Raw genomic sequence first — 15,718 nt, forward strand, 5'->3', positions numbered from 1 at the left:
TTAAATCAGTTAAGGGAGGAGGTGCAGGGAGGGACCAATGCTTTGTTCACCGGCAGCTAGGCCAATTGTCTTTCGTCCTTTTCTTTTTCTTTTCCCTTTCTTTATCTGAATTAAACAGCTTGTTGTCATAAAGGGCATACACTTAAGTGCCAAACAAATAGAACAAGCAAGCCAACAAAACTAGTTCTCGGCAAAGTGTGCATAGTACATGTGTGTATGTTGGGAGGGGGATTTGGGGTGTCGTGTGGTGGCTTTCTCACAGGGTGCGAATGTTTGTTACAAATCACGGTAAAGCAAGATTAGAAAATACACATTTATGATGGAAACAATTGTGAGCTGTGTGAAATGTAATGAATAAAGTTAATAGTAGTCATGGGTTACCGTTGGTGGATTTTCACATCTGCTATTTAGCATGACACAAGAGTTCCAGTCTCTTTGAAGAACACATTTTAATTGCAAAACATATAATCAATACAAAAATGACACAAATCTTCCTTAATGAACAGTAAACACATTCATTCTGGAATTTCATATTTGTTCTTAAAATAAATATATACTTATTTGGCATTTTATACCTTCATTTGATGATATAGAGTGATTACACATAAAGGACTATCAAAAATAATAAAGTGACCTTAATATTTTTCACACACATGCAACATAATCAAATTCTTTATCAATTAAATATTTGTTTACTACTTATTGTTGGGGAAATATTTTCCTTTGACCCAGTTTATCAGTTTGTACTGCCCTCACTGAGCACAGGCTTGCAACCTTAGGTGCTGTGCTCTCAGTGTTTTGTCTCCTTATTCCTGCCTGTTGGCGTCAGCTGATAGAGGTGTTATAGTGCTTTGCCTGTTTTATCTTGTTATGCACAAAGTTGATTATTCTCTCAGAACCAGCTAAATACATGGGTCTGAGGTGGAGATCTTCAGAATTGGTTTGGCTACTGCTGTGTCACCTCGTGGCTGCAGCACATGTCTTGTCAGTTCTCCGGCCGTTAACTTCATAATAAACCTTCAGTGTTTGCCATCAAAGCTCCAGCTCTCCCTGTGTCTCTCAGAGTTTCGTCTCCATTAATCCAGAAGTTTCCATCACACTTATTAGTTATTCAGGAATGAAAAAACGAGTATAGCGTTTAGCAAAAAATGTATGAGTTGTGCATATCATATAAAACAGTGAATGCTATTTTGGAAAGATGGATGAATTTGTGGGAACAATGGAGACCACATGGCAGTTGACAACTCTAACCCTTCATATCCGTTCTCACAGACTGTCTAACTATTGCACCTGCAGACAAACATATCCTGCCACGCCTTGCCTCTGAGAATCTGGCTTGTTTAATTTATATTATCCTGTGTGGGATTCTTAAACACAGCACATTTATTAAAATATTATTTTTAAGAAAGATATATAGGTTGCGATTATTCAAAAGAAACCACTTCAAAAACATACTACCAACACTTATATGCCCGGCAACTTTGGGCCTTTGTTTGCACTTGTTCAGGGTTGTGATTTTTCATCAGATGCGGAGATTGATCTCCTTCTGAAACACAAGATACATGTTTGGGTTGAAATACAACTTTTGTTTAAATGTTTAGATTAAATCCAAATGAAGGCCCATTACCTTGGGTTTTCCACCTCTTCAATGGTCTCTGGTAAACGGATGTTTTGTGTCTCAGGAAGAAAATAACATGTCAGCCCTACAGTGACCGCCACCAGAGAGAATATGGTACTCGGTAAATGGCTCCACACTTCTTCAAGGAGGATGATGAGGGGAGAAACAGACACGCCTACACGGCCCATGAAGGAGCTGTACCCCAATCCATTTTGCCTGTATAAGCAAAAATACAGGTTCAGTATCCAGATGTCTGTTACTTCTAGTTTTTCTACTTTTGAGTTTAGATGCTGTTGTAAATGTGCATGGAATAAGCTCTATATAAGATTTTTATATTTTTTTATAAGTTTATTAACCTCATTACTGTGGGGTAAAGCTCTGTTGTGTACAGATATACACATGTGAAAGATGCCTCTGAAAACATCTTGCCCAAAGCTCCCACAGCTGTCCGAAAGAGCCCCATATCTGAAAAATAAAATAGTCATAGAACATTTTGACCCCACCTTTTATTGTATTTAAGGCTGCTATGTGCAGTATTTGACTAAATATGAACCATAGTGGCCATTTTTACTATCAGCTTATCAGAAATCAAGTAGTTAGTTAGTCTTTACCATCATCCTACCAACATAAACCATAAATAAGAAGAACCATACAAAAACCAGCCTAGTAAAAATCTTGACTTGTTTTTCTTTCTTAAAACTATATTAGATAGGTAATCAGTCTGCTCTGATATATTTGTATTTCTATCTCTATATCTATCACATTATGAAATAACAGAAGTCCTGCAGATAATTTAAAGGCACAGTTTCTGATTATGGGTATGTGAGCATATATCCGTTGATTGAGAATTTCAATAGTTTCAGAGCATTTATATAGGCCTTAGATCTGCTTCAAATAATTACAAATAATTGTTAATCTCTCTTTTTACTATATAGGATCTTTAAAGTGTAGCTTTGTTGTTGTCTATTATTGTTGAAGTAGCTATAGTAGTCACACTGTTGATCATTTACCTTGAGGGACAAACATGTTGCAAAATATACACAGTCCAGTCAGAACAAGCGCTCCACCCTGACTCGACCTTCGGCCTACTTTGTTCATAGCAAAATAGATTAATGCTTTGGCTGGAAGTTCAATCAAGCCGTAGATCAACTGTGTGATATAGATGTTCAAACCAAATCCAGAGACATTGAAAATGATTCCGTAATACGGGCAGGCCACTCCAAACCTGTCAACAGAGAGCAAATTATATCAAAATACAATTTGAGTTACACATTTGCCATAGAAAAGAACATATTTAAATAATACTTTGTTTTACATAACCACTGGCACTACAAGTCATACGATTAGATATTCTTTATTGTCCCAGTAGGGACATTTATTAAGGTCTCCGTTGTGCAGTTCCACAAAAGATGAAAATCATATAATATACTGCACAAAAAACCCATCAGATGCTTCCATACACAGTTTGCCCATACACATATACACATACATCTACTGAAAATGGTGACTTATTGCACAACCCTCAAGGCCAACATTTAAATCCACATTACACTTCAGATAGGTGTTGCAGCTAAATGGAAACCTGCATCTTCTACTAAAAGCTAATTGCTGAAACTGTGTGGAGAATCTGGTCTGGATCAGACACTTTTATTTGTGCCTGTCTAATAATGGACTGTTCAGAGATTGTTTGGGGAGCTGAATGTTTTTTAAACCCCTTAAGTGTTATAGCAGTCTGTACTGCAATAATGAGGCTAAAACATATACAAGACAAGTACACCAAAGAGGCTGCAGAAATTGAGAGGCCCAGACAGAAAAATAAAAAACAAAGACATTTATGTACCAGACAATGGCAGTGAGTATAGCCAGTCTCCTCATTCTGGGGGTCCTCACAAGGTCCAAATAGGAATATGTTCTGTTTTCATTTTCCACAAGTATTACCTTCGACAGACTCTGCAGAGAAAAAAATACATTTTGGTCAGCATTGTAGTTATACAGTAGAGTGAATATATTTCTGATTAGAAGTTATCAGATCATGTCAAATCTTGTACCTCGGGCTTTAAGTCAGCCATGAACTGCTCTCTGCCGTTCACTTTTGCACACTTTCTCAAGTAAAAATGAGCAGCTTCTACCTTTCCATTACTTATCAGCCATCTGGCAGACTCAGGGAGCCACCTGCATTAAAATGTTAATTGAAAAAATCATAGATTTTAAAAATAATTTTCAGACAAACTGCGTATGAGTAACATGCCTCTCTCATCAAAACATAGCAGCCATGCTGGTATTCAGATGCTCAAAATGCTGAAAATGATCTTAACATTTTTATATGGTTCTGACCTAACTTGAGCAGCTTTGTCTTGGAGACATTAAAAGGCAATAAACGTGCTTGTTTTCGCTGATGGTTAAATTATTGTGTTATCCTTACCACCAAGAAATCATTGCCAGAATCAGCGGGGAGGTTGCTATGGCAGTGAGGACCCTCCAGTCATTCACAAAATAGGCCATAACAGGAAGCAGAGCCGTAAAAATACTCCAGTCCAGACTCATTAAGACACCAATTTTAGTTCGATGCTTGATGTCCACCCATTCAATACCTATCAAAAGCAATGATAATAAATCAAATCAATCAAATACGTAGACTCAATAACATTAAATCAACATACATTTATTCTTATTTTTATTTTTGTTTTCTGAAATGTACAATTCAGACATTTTATTTCACAGATACTATGAGATTAAACTCACAAAGGACGATGCTGGTTATACTTATTCCGGCAATTCCAAATCCTGTCAGGAACCTCATGACAGCAAACATGGTGAAATTATATGAGAGAGCGCTTGTAAATCCAAAGAGACTCGTTGTCACATAGGACACCAGAAGAGAGTTTTTCCTGCCAAACCTGTGGTACAAAATGATTATGAATAAATCTGTAGAATTGCTAAAAACACACACATATTTGTTTACACAAATAAAGGCCTAACAACAGACAAACATTCCTTCTTCCTCGTCTCTGTTAATGTGTGGGTGAGGGTTAATATTATGGTTGGCGTTAAGGTTTAGATTAGGTCAGGAGTTGAATGGCATGTCATTAAACCTCTGTATATGAACGTTTAATTAGCCACTATTGAGTATTAACCTTGGACTTTCGGAGTAAGTACAAGTTAAGCTTCTTTTCTTGTTTCTTATGCATAATTAATACCTCAACTTTTGGACACACCTCTTGACTACATACAGTTATTGTACAGACATTGGGCGGGACATCTCTAAGAGGTTGCCCAATTACAACAGAGCCGGACAGCTAACCAATCAGAGCAGACTGGGCTCTGGTTTCAGACAGAGGGTGAAAAGAGGTGCTGCAACACAGGCAGTATGAGAAAAATAAAGACCTTTTTGAACATTAAAGCATGTAAACAAGTCACAATTCAGGCACAAATACAAATATGAACCTAGAAATCAGCATAATAGGGCCCCTTTAAATGTATAAGTCATAAATGTATACATTTTCTCTAATCAAGTAGTGTAATTTAACCACAGATACTGTTTCTGAATTGAGAGTTATAAAGGCATAATCACCTGTCACTAATATAGCCAAACGCTGCTGCTCCAAACATGACCCCCAAGAAGAAGATAGTGGCTGTGACTGTGTTCATTTTTCTTTGATCACAAACCAGATCCCACTATGAGGGAAACAGACAACAAAGTGAATATCAAAGTGTATATCAATTATTTATATTAATTTAAAACAGAAAAAACGATTCACCTCAGTGGCCAGAGAAGACCTGAAAGTATCGTACACCCATCCATTTTGGCACGGCACTGTTGGTAGTTCAGTCATGCTGGAGGAGTTCAGCAGCAGATGATACTGAGGCTCTGCAAACATCTGACAGGAGTTTGGAGTCCCATCCTCCTGGACTGGAATACCAACAATAAGCCTCTCTTCCTGGGATAAATTCCCAAAATATCCTCCATCATCCAGAGAGCTGATGTCGCAGTGGTGAGAGGGAATAATTGCGACAAAATTATTCAGCAAAAAGTGAAAAGGCAAAGTCATACGAGGTATTACACTCATGAGGATTATCATTTGTTGGAATCTCCCAAAGCCGTCCACCACTGCCAGAACATTCTCAAACTTCATCTTGAGAATAAACGCTACAACACTTCAATTTGGAAAGAAGCTCAGAGAATAATATGTTTGGAATTGAGGCACAAGCCTTTTGAACACTGTATATTGCTGTTAGTTAATGGTCAGCTCAGTGAAAGTTTGTCTGACAAGTAACATATTTTTGCAAATTAATCATCTGCAATATTTCGAAAGTACATGCGTGTTGTCAAGTGAGCGCAAATAAGTTGGAATCTCCTTCCTGCCTATTCAGTCTGGTGCTAATCCGGAGCAATCAGGGTAAAGACCGCATGTGGGCGATGAAAAACTATACCAAAACATCGCCAGCAGCTTAAATAATTATCAAATAATCTTATAACAGAATTGGGAACATGGCCCATTAAAGCTGGTCCAGCACCATGTGTTCAGGGGTAACTCCATCGAACAATGTTGATTTATTGTTCCCTTTAATCAGGCAGCCTCATTAAGATAATAAGGATGTTTTTCCAAGAGAGACCAGAGAAGTAGAAACATTCACAACAACATAATAAGACAAACAGAAACAACGTCACTACATATCAAACAAGGGAAAAAAAGCCTTTTTAAAGCTTTAAAACAAATGAAGAGATTGGATTATACAGCTTTCAAATATTCAAGGGGAAAGCATAACTTAATTAAGTGTAAAGAGGATGCAGAAAAACTCCAGTCAGATCTCAGAGAAATGCTGATGTGGTCCGAGTGTTGGCAGCTCAAATTCAATCCAGCAAAGTGCAAAGTAATGCACTTAGGTTTTCAGAACCCAAAATATGAGTATAATATGGGGGATAATTCAAACACTATAAACCTATCCGAGACTCAGAATGAAAAGGACCTTGGTGTGAATGTTGATAATACCCTGACATTTAGTGACCATATCCGTCGGGCAAGTAACAAAGCGATTGGTATCCTAGCAATGATCCGCAGATCATACACTTATTTGGACTCTGACGTAGTACGTAGTTTATACATCTCTCTTGTACGGCCACTCCTCGAGTATGGGAATGTCGCTTGGTCCCCCATGTACAAAAAGGATGCTGAGCTCATCGAGAAAATACAGAGAAGGGCAATGAAGCTGGTTCCAGAACTAAAGGACCTACCATATCAAGAACGACTGCAAAGTCTTAAGATCCCGAGTATGTATTATAGAAGGGGAGATATGATCGAAGTTTTCAAATATCTCCACAACATCTACAAAACATCATGCCCACTACAATGGGATTATAACACCAGGACTCATGGACACTGCCTCAAGTTGAAGAAACAGTACTCAAGACTGGCTATCCGCCGCAACTTTTTCAGCCTGCGTGTGGTTGACTTGTGGAATGATCTGCCAGAAAGCGTTGTCACATCCAAGACGGTTAACTGTCTCAAGTCCCGCCTCGACCATTACTGGTCAAACATCACCTTCACTTTGGACTATGTGACTGTTGCCAGCATCCATAGTATATAAAGAACAGTGATCTACTTATTTATGAGCGACTAAAAGGCCTTAGGCCTATTACAGCCGTATCCTATTGATTGATTGATAACTCCAATAAACTGTACATATAGGAAGTGGACCTAGTCATAAAAACTATTGTTTGTTCCCAACCGGTTTGAGGCTTTGATTTTGGCATTCTGGACTTCACTATGTTGTGTTTTTGGCACAATGTTTCATTTAGTTTTCATTAAACTGAAACCATACAGCAACAGGGTTAAAATAACACCTAGCGTAACAACACTGTCGTGAGCTCGTGACCTGTCAAGTTAGCCACACTCCCTAAAAAAGCTTTATCATTCACAACATAACAACATTTTGTATTGAAGAAACTAGCAATTGAGACTATAATCCTATTGTAAAAATGTGTGCTGAGGTAATAAATCAAGGGAGAATTAGGGTAATTCTCGCATACACTTCTATAAAAAATGTTTAAACGTCCCTAAACGACCATTTGAAAGAATGCTCATTTAAAGCCTTTCCACATTGACTTCCCTTTCAGACCTGGAAAATGCCACTTTGTTGTTGCCTGTTGATTATTCCCTGCTATATTGACAATACTTGAATTAGTTATGGATTGTTATTTTTTGTTGATCATTTTTGGCCTTTTGCTATGATCACAAAAACAGGTCAGATAGACTGAAAACAGGCAAAAGGCAGCAGGCGGGATGGGCTGCACGCTGTAGCAGGTGAGTTATCTAGCCTGGATTGATCTTTAGTAGTTAAGTATAGTGATGTGGCTAATGGTTTACAGGAGCCTGAATGACATATATGTTTCTCTCCTCTTTACCGTGGTTCTTCTTTGTGTTCGGCAGACGTTCGTTCCATGAGTCTGGCAGGAAGGAAGCTGCTGAACCATATCCAACTGCCTCCGCATGATAAGTGACTGCAGGAAGGAGATGCTATGTCCTCAAATAGCATGATTGCAGACGTGTAGCTTTAACATTCAGTCTGAAAAATAAAATGACTGATGTAATGTGAACCGGTTGTATCAAAGAATAAAACAGGCCATTCTCACTGGTTTGTTGTGGACTAACCATATGAGAGTAGGAAATAATGCGAAGAGGAATATGATCATAAATGAAGCTTTTGACGTGGTTATTCCAAAGATGCCCACAACAGTACAAATGACCCCTTTTTCTGAAGAAGAATGCTTGTATTAATTCTCTGATATGTTGAAAAATAATTATTAATATAAAATTCCATACACAAAGAGAAAGGTTATAAAAAAACAGTTTGTGGTTTTAACACGGAGATGAGAGGGTGCTGCTCAGCATAAGTAGACAAGTGAAACATTGCTTCATCATTCAGCCCTATTGCTTATTGTGGTTTTGAGGTTTTTGTGCATGTAAATGGTCTGCCAAAGCTAAAATCCCAAGGTAACACTTGCTTCTATTGGCCAGCACTCCAGCACTCCAGCACATTGTATAATTGAATTACAATTAGCAGTGCATAACTGTATCGACTGTGGTAATTGCAGGTTAAGTGATCTGTTACATGTTTAGCCCAACAAAAAGTGTTGACCTGAGCCTGAGTAAACAATGAGTGACACTTTCAAATTGTGGGATGCATACATCTTCTTGGGAGTATTAATCAGGTAAACAAACCATTGATGTATCTTCACACAATAAGCAGGGTGCCAAATATATAAGTGGACTTTGAATTTAAATCCAACTAGAAATAATAATTGACTGATTATTGGTGTGTGTGATGGATGGAGTTATTTCTCCATTCCTGTTTTAATTCTGCGAACCTCAGTTTGAAATTCAGACTTCAGGTCCATGTAAGGGCATCCTGTCAAAGAACAGCAGTCTTACATCATCTATTTACTCTACAGCAGCTTTATAATGACATTTTACCCCAGATTCTAGTAACCCTGTTTCATAACTTATTTTGACAGCAATCAAAAAATAAAATGCTTATTATTGCAGACTGTAACTGTAGTCATTAAAAACTATCGTGAAGTGGATGTGTGTAGATTTTTTTAAAAGGTAGTTTGTTAATTTCTCTGTATTTCTTTCTGTAGTTTCAAGAGAAGTTAATATAAATGCCAATCACCTATACTGATACCATTTCATCTCACATAAAAAATATCTTGACTGTTTTATAAGTTCATTATGTCAGCTTGTTGCAGCTGCCTGACACTGACAGGACTTGTCTAGATGGGGGTTGGGGGCAGGGATACCTTTTCTTCTTTGTCTTTAAATGCTTTGGCATACATGGATGAGCAAGGTGTCAGGAACTGAACCCGAACCTCTGCAGTCCACGACAAGTGCTCAGAGGGTCTACACTGCGTTCAAGCTCTGACACTATCAGGATGTAAAGTCTACAGCGCTGGATATTCACTCAAGGCCTTTTTTTGGACAAACAATTTGTATTTTGCAGTTGCTTCAAACTGTAAGTAAAGGATGATGTTTGGCAAGTTATTCCTTTTTTAGAAAATCCTTTGATCTTTTAATGGTGTCTTTCTTTTACCATAAGCCATATCTCTTAGTCACGTTCATCCTACCATTGTACTTTTTACTATTGAGATTTTCTCAAAGTCTGCTTTAGGCTCTGATGGATACAGCTATGTATAGTGATAAAGTAACAGGCTAAATACTGGCTGTAATTGCTGCTGCAACTAATTAAATTAGTTTAAATATCATTTTATCAAAATACTTTTCTGTGCATACTGTTTTAAACATGTATTGGTTTTAATAGTATACTTTTACTCCACTACATTTATTTAGTACCTTTAATTTCTTTGCAGATTTGGATTAATGATCGAAAATATAAACAACACTTAAAAATATACTTTTGTTACACCTTGACTAACATTCACAAGCTACCCTGGACGTTAACAAAGTATTTAAAACTAGCTGCACCGTTACCAGCTTTGATAAACTCAATAATGCATTAATCTTGATCAATCAATCATATAGCTAATATTATTCTGAAATGTGCCAATCTGCATAATTTACTTTTGGTACTTTAAGTATATTTTGATGCTAATACTTTTCTACTTTCTACTTAAGTATGATTTTGAATGCAGGACTTTGACTTGTAACAGAGTATTCCTACACTCTGGTACTTCTACAATATCTGAGTACTTCTACCACTACTTATATTCAGTTAATTATGTACAGTCGTAAGGCTCTCTACATGCATACTAAAGGAGGCTGTTTAAAAATGATCCATGTTAGTCATTAGTGGTTGAAACAAGGCAGTCTAATTGTGTGGAAAAACATCTAATCCGCTCTGGCTCAATCCTCGCAGGGGTCATCCCACAGACCAAAAGGTCACTCGTTTGTCAGGCATACTGACTCCCTGTTTCCATGGCAATGAGTCATCATACTGAAGATACTGCCATACTAGGAAACGGAAACCTCTGCAGCACCAAAGTTAGGCTTGATGATGGTTGATTGTTAAAATGAAGTGGAACCAAGTGTGAAGGGAAGCGTGGGCCATAAGTGTCTAAGGGACTTTAACTTAATTAATCCTTGAGCTGCATTGAACCTCTTTATAGCTATATAGAAAAATGCAAAGTGGTCAAATGTAATATATCTGAGGCTTCGACAACTTTTAAACCAGTGAAATTGTTCCACACAAAACCATGCCACATTCTGCAAGTAAAAAAATGTGTGCATGAACTGTATGTGTGCAATGCTGTCTCTGTCTTAATTTATTTATCCTCCAATATTGCTTTGTGTTATTATTGTCTGTTCTGAGCAACAGCTATAATATGTTTGGAACCGTGTAGAAAACAAGTTTTAAAGTGTTTTGTAACACTATTCCACATTATTGCCCTCAAAACGGGTCTAGCTGCTAAAAAAATAACTAATGCACATGTACATTATAACCACTGGTGGAAATGTACTAAGTGTATTTACCCAAGTATTGTACTTAAGTTGACATATTTGTATTTTACTTGAGTATTTCTATTTATTGCTTTGTACTTCTACTCCACTACATTTCAGAGGGCAAATATTTAGCTTTTTACTCCACTACATTTATTTTAGCACTCACGGTTACTTTGTATAGAAAAACACATGACATAGTATAAGGCAGTACTGTACTACTAATCGACACCATATTTAAAGTATCCAAATATTGTCCACTTGACCAACTTCAATACTAAAATGCTCTTACATGAACAAAAACAGGATAATATAATAACCATAATAATATAATACTGTGAAAATATCAATTCTGCATGACGAGTACTGAAATAACGAATACTGAAATTCATTTAAAGGTGGGGTAGGTAATTTTGGAGAAACCAGCTCGAGTGCGCTAGAATTTGAAAATACACAGCCGGAAAAAATCTGCCACTTCCTTACAGAGCCCCTCCTCCAACACACACAAACGCGCACATGACCAATGAGGGCACGAGATAAGTTTGTGCACAGATGGAAGGCTGACAGGCAGGTAGGCCATCCAGTTATTTTAGCCGGGCCGGCTAAAATGATTGGTCGTGCTTTTTACAGTACTACGGCTTCCACAGATGACATTTTTTTATGGATTTTTTGTCAAAGCACTTAAGATATTCATTGCTATCGGGAAGTTAAGAGCATTCCATGGAATATAACAAAAAGTGTATCTTGAGCCGGTTTCTCAAACGTACCTACCCCACCTTTAACTGATACAACTTCTGTACTTTATATTATTTTTTAAACAGGCCATTGTGCATAATGAGCACTTTTACTTGAAGTGTATGTTGATGCTAATACTTTACTACTTGCACTTAAAATGGACCTATTATGCAATATTGGAAAAATATATTGTAGGGCCTATACCTATACAAAACATGTCTGTGAAGTTTTTTGCTTAAAGGGGACCTATCATGCAAAATGCACTTTTGTACGTCTTTTATACATGAATATGTGTCCCCGGTGTTCCAGGGAACTCACCAAGTGTCAGAAAACACAACCCTCTCTATTTTCCTCCATACCCAAATCTCTAAAAAAGGGGCTGCAACGGATCTGATAAAAACTGATCCAGATTTGAACACTGTCCTGACGTCAGGACAGTGGCGCTACGGCTATTGGGCCAACTCCACCAATCAGGAGGAGACAGCCACGGACATTGCCGTTCGAAAGCGCTGGAGACGCTGTAGTACATATGCCAGGCCTGTAGATGGTACTGTTCTCATATAATCTGCCCTAGCAAAAACAGAGCTAAAAAATGTCAAATTGAGCAAAATGAGGCATGGCTAAAATGCATGATCTGTTTGGTATTTTGAAAAAAAAAAAGTATAAATATCCCTTATATACTGTAGGTATGGTCCTACACTATATTATTCAAATATAGCATGATAGGTCCACTTTAAAATACAGAGATAAATAGAGATATAGAGATAAAGTTAAATTCTGCTGTGATAAAACGCCATCCTGTTCTAAACCACATCAAGGATTATTTCTGAAACAGTGTTAGCGAGGCCTGCTAATGTAAACAAAGACGAGATTACGTCCAAAACACGTCAGGCATTGTTTCTGATAGCAACTTTCTGTGGGTCCGCCGCCAATTTGACATCATATCGGCAGCAAATCTTTATCCGCTAGTTGTATCAATGGTTGTGCCCCCGTTTTTAAAAGATTTGGCTACGGAGGAAAAGAGAAAGGGTTTTATTTTCTGACGCTGCGTGAGTTCCCTGACACACCGGGGACACATATTTATGTTTTTTCGATTGCATTAAGGCTTTATGATATCCTTCACAGTAGACATTTGAACATATAAAATGGCTGATCACCACTTTCATTGAATTTTGGATGATTTAGTTAACTTTGTAACACCCATTGTGTTCATCCGGATCAGATCAAACACACACACACACACACACACACACACACACACACACACACACACACACACACACACACACACACACACACACACACACACACACACACACACACACACACACACACACACACACACACACACACACACACAGAACAATTTGACACATTTCCTGCTCTTATGTGCCCAATACATGTTCAGTGTCTATTCTTTGTATATGTACTGCAGTTTTTCATGTATACCAGTAGTCTGATACAATATTTACAGTTTGAAAGGGTGTTAAATGAAATTTGGTGATGATTAATGGTTTTTGTGTTAAAACAGGACCGGTCAAATTTGACCGCGAACACCAAAGTAAGTGGGGGCGGGGAAACGAAGACAATAGGAGGGTTAATTAACATTTTCTAAATCTGGAATTTTATTGTAGCAGAGTATTTTATGACCATAGTATTTGTAAAGGTAAAGGATCTACTTCCTTGAACACTGATTTTAACCATTATCAACGTTTTGTCTCACACATCATTCTGTTTTTTGCACAGCTGATATTAAGGATTTTGTTGTAAACACTTAAAAATAATTACAGCTTGTAAAGTGGCAAAATGTGAATGTGTTTTGTCTGTGATTGTGGAGTTTCTTACTCTTAACATGGCTTTTTTTTTTAACTCTGGTGATCAGAAGTGGAATTAGTTTAGGTCACAGGCTGCAGGGTTATGGCGCTACCTTCTGGTGGATGTCAGGATATGTTATGTTTTAAATATAAGGCTTGGGATTGCAACAACAGTACATGTTTTGTATATCCTGCAGTTATTCAAATAGCATCAAACTGCTAAAACTTCCTATGTTATAAACCCTAATCTTAAAATGATGTAGGAACTAACACATTTTACTAACAAGTTGTGATTATTTAATTTTATAGCATCATGTTACAGTAGGTTGTGAAAGCACCATTTTATATTAGCCTACTATCCATATACTAATCAAAAAAGGGTGTAAATGTAATGTCAGGTTTGGCTTTAATCATTTAGATGGAAAAATACATTGTCAATTGTCAATTTGCACTGGATCATTTAAAAATATTGATATTTCAATAATGTGATTAAATAACTGATAACTAGAAAACAGTTTGGGATAATTTAGTATCCTTTTTGTTGGATGAAGCAATGGCATAATTTAACTTCAGGACCAAAACAAACACAGACTCTCAGCGAGGAGAAGGAGGCCTAGTATTTCTACTATGTATAAAACAAATAGTCTTTCAGATTCAGTTCTTAAATGGAGATGCTGATTGCAGTGCTGATGTTTGTTGCAATAATAGATGAGAACAGCCGAGGGAACGAAACCTCCCTGTATAAACAGGAGTTCGGAAAACAGCCATCGAATTTGTTTTGCTTATCCTCTTGGATGCGCTTCCCCCTTGATATTACATACCATTCCATTTAGAGCGATGGCAGCCCTGATGCGACTGCCAAAGAAAAGCTGCACTTCCTATTGGGGATAGGAATAATCAGGCAAATGCATAGTAGTTCGAAATATAACAGTGGACTAATGTTGACATCATATGAACTGTAAACACTTAAAGGAAAAGGAGTTTATACACAGTAAATTTCTCTGAGTAAAATTGACTCAAATTGAAGAAAATTTTACTCTAAAAATATAACATTTGGTCCCAACCTATATAGAGTAAAATGTACTCTTTGTTCAGAGTTGTATTTTTAGAGTTCATTTTACTCTATTATGTGCTTAGATTTGACTCTGCTTAATGGTTATTTACTCTATGTAGTGTATATTAAAAACAACTCTATTGCCATTTGACTCATAATAGAAGGTCATTTTACTCCCAATCGAACGTCATTTCACTCCAATAGAAGGTAATTTCACTCCCAATAGAAGGTAATTTTACTCAGAATAGAATAAATGAACCATAATGATCTTTACAATAAAAAAGGTCAATAAACCAAAGTGCTTAAGGAACATGAGTGGGCGTGTGTGAAGCTGACCATTGAGCGGCCCGACCAAGCAAGGAGGCAGAGGCAGAGAGTTCAAATACAACCCGGTGTGGGCATTTATTCCTCTTTGTGGTACAGGATACACAGCCTCAATATGACTGTCTCACGTGAACACAGTCACCAGCCACAAGGACCTCACACACACACACACTAACAGGAAAACAGAACCTAAATACACACAGGACTAATCAAACCAACAAGACACAGGTGAGGAGGGAGGAGAAACACAGGGCACCAGGTGAACACAATCACCAGCAACAGACAAGACGGGAGGGGGAACACTTTTCAAACTAAAACAGGAAACAGAGACAGACAAACTAAAACATAGACAGATCGTGACTAATATATGCATAAATGACATATAATCACATGCTTCCTGTGCAATGTTTTAGCGTGGAACAAATGAATATACTTCGCCAATAATGAAGCTATATAATCCGTAACGGAGACCGAGATCAATGGCGTTACAGCGTGGTCATGGTTTAACTCCAATAGAATTGACTCTGCATTTTTGATCGCACTCTAGAAGCTATGAGTAATAAATACACTCCAAAATGATTAAATATCACTATTTCAGAGCAAAATAGTAATTACTCTGGAAAAAATACTCACCAATATTTCCTGTGTAGATATATTTGTAGGAATTTTATTATTTCTGCAACCTTTAAAGTGGTTACTCTGGCAAATCCTTAAATCAAGT

General features: G+C 37.4%; 1 protein-coding gene across 2 annotated transcripts; it reads right to left on the reverse strand.

The window, feature by feature from the left end:
* Nucleotides 1-565: 565 nt before the first annotated feature.
* Nucleotides 566-5,773, reverse strand: LOC117482224 (solute carrier family 22 member 7-like). Of its 2 annotated transcripts, none has more exons than XM_034130265.1 (10): nt 5,377-5,773; nt 5,190-5,293; nt 4,361-4,515; nt 4,041-4,209; nt 3,667-3,790; nt 3,459-3,568; nt 2,629-2,843; nt 1,975-2,083; nt 1,628-1,834; nt 566-1,543 (listed from the first exon to the last, which is right to left on the reverse strand). In XM_034130265.1, the coding sequence occupies exons 1-10, from the start codon at nt 5,749-5,751 to the stop codon at nt 1,504-1,506; spliced, it is 1,608 nt and encodes a 535-aa protein (XP_033986156.1). In that variant the 5' UTR covers nt 5,752-5,773; the 3' UTR covers nt 566-1,503. The 2 variants fall into 2 exon arrangements, with proteins under 2 accessions (XP_033986156.1, XP_033986155.1); XM_034130264.1 differs by having other exon boundaries at nt 566-1,546.
* Nucleotides 5,774-15,718: the final 9,945 nt, after the last annotated feature.

Source organism: Trematomus bernacchii, unplaced genomic scaffold, assembly GCF_902827165.1.
Source record: "Trematomus bernacchii unplaced genomic scaffold, fTreBer1.1, whole genome shotgun sequence".
Lineage (NCBI taxonomy): Eukaryota > Metazoa > Chordata > Actinopteri > Perciformes > Nototheniidae > Trematomus > Trematomus bernacchii.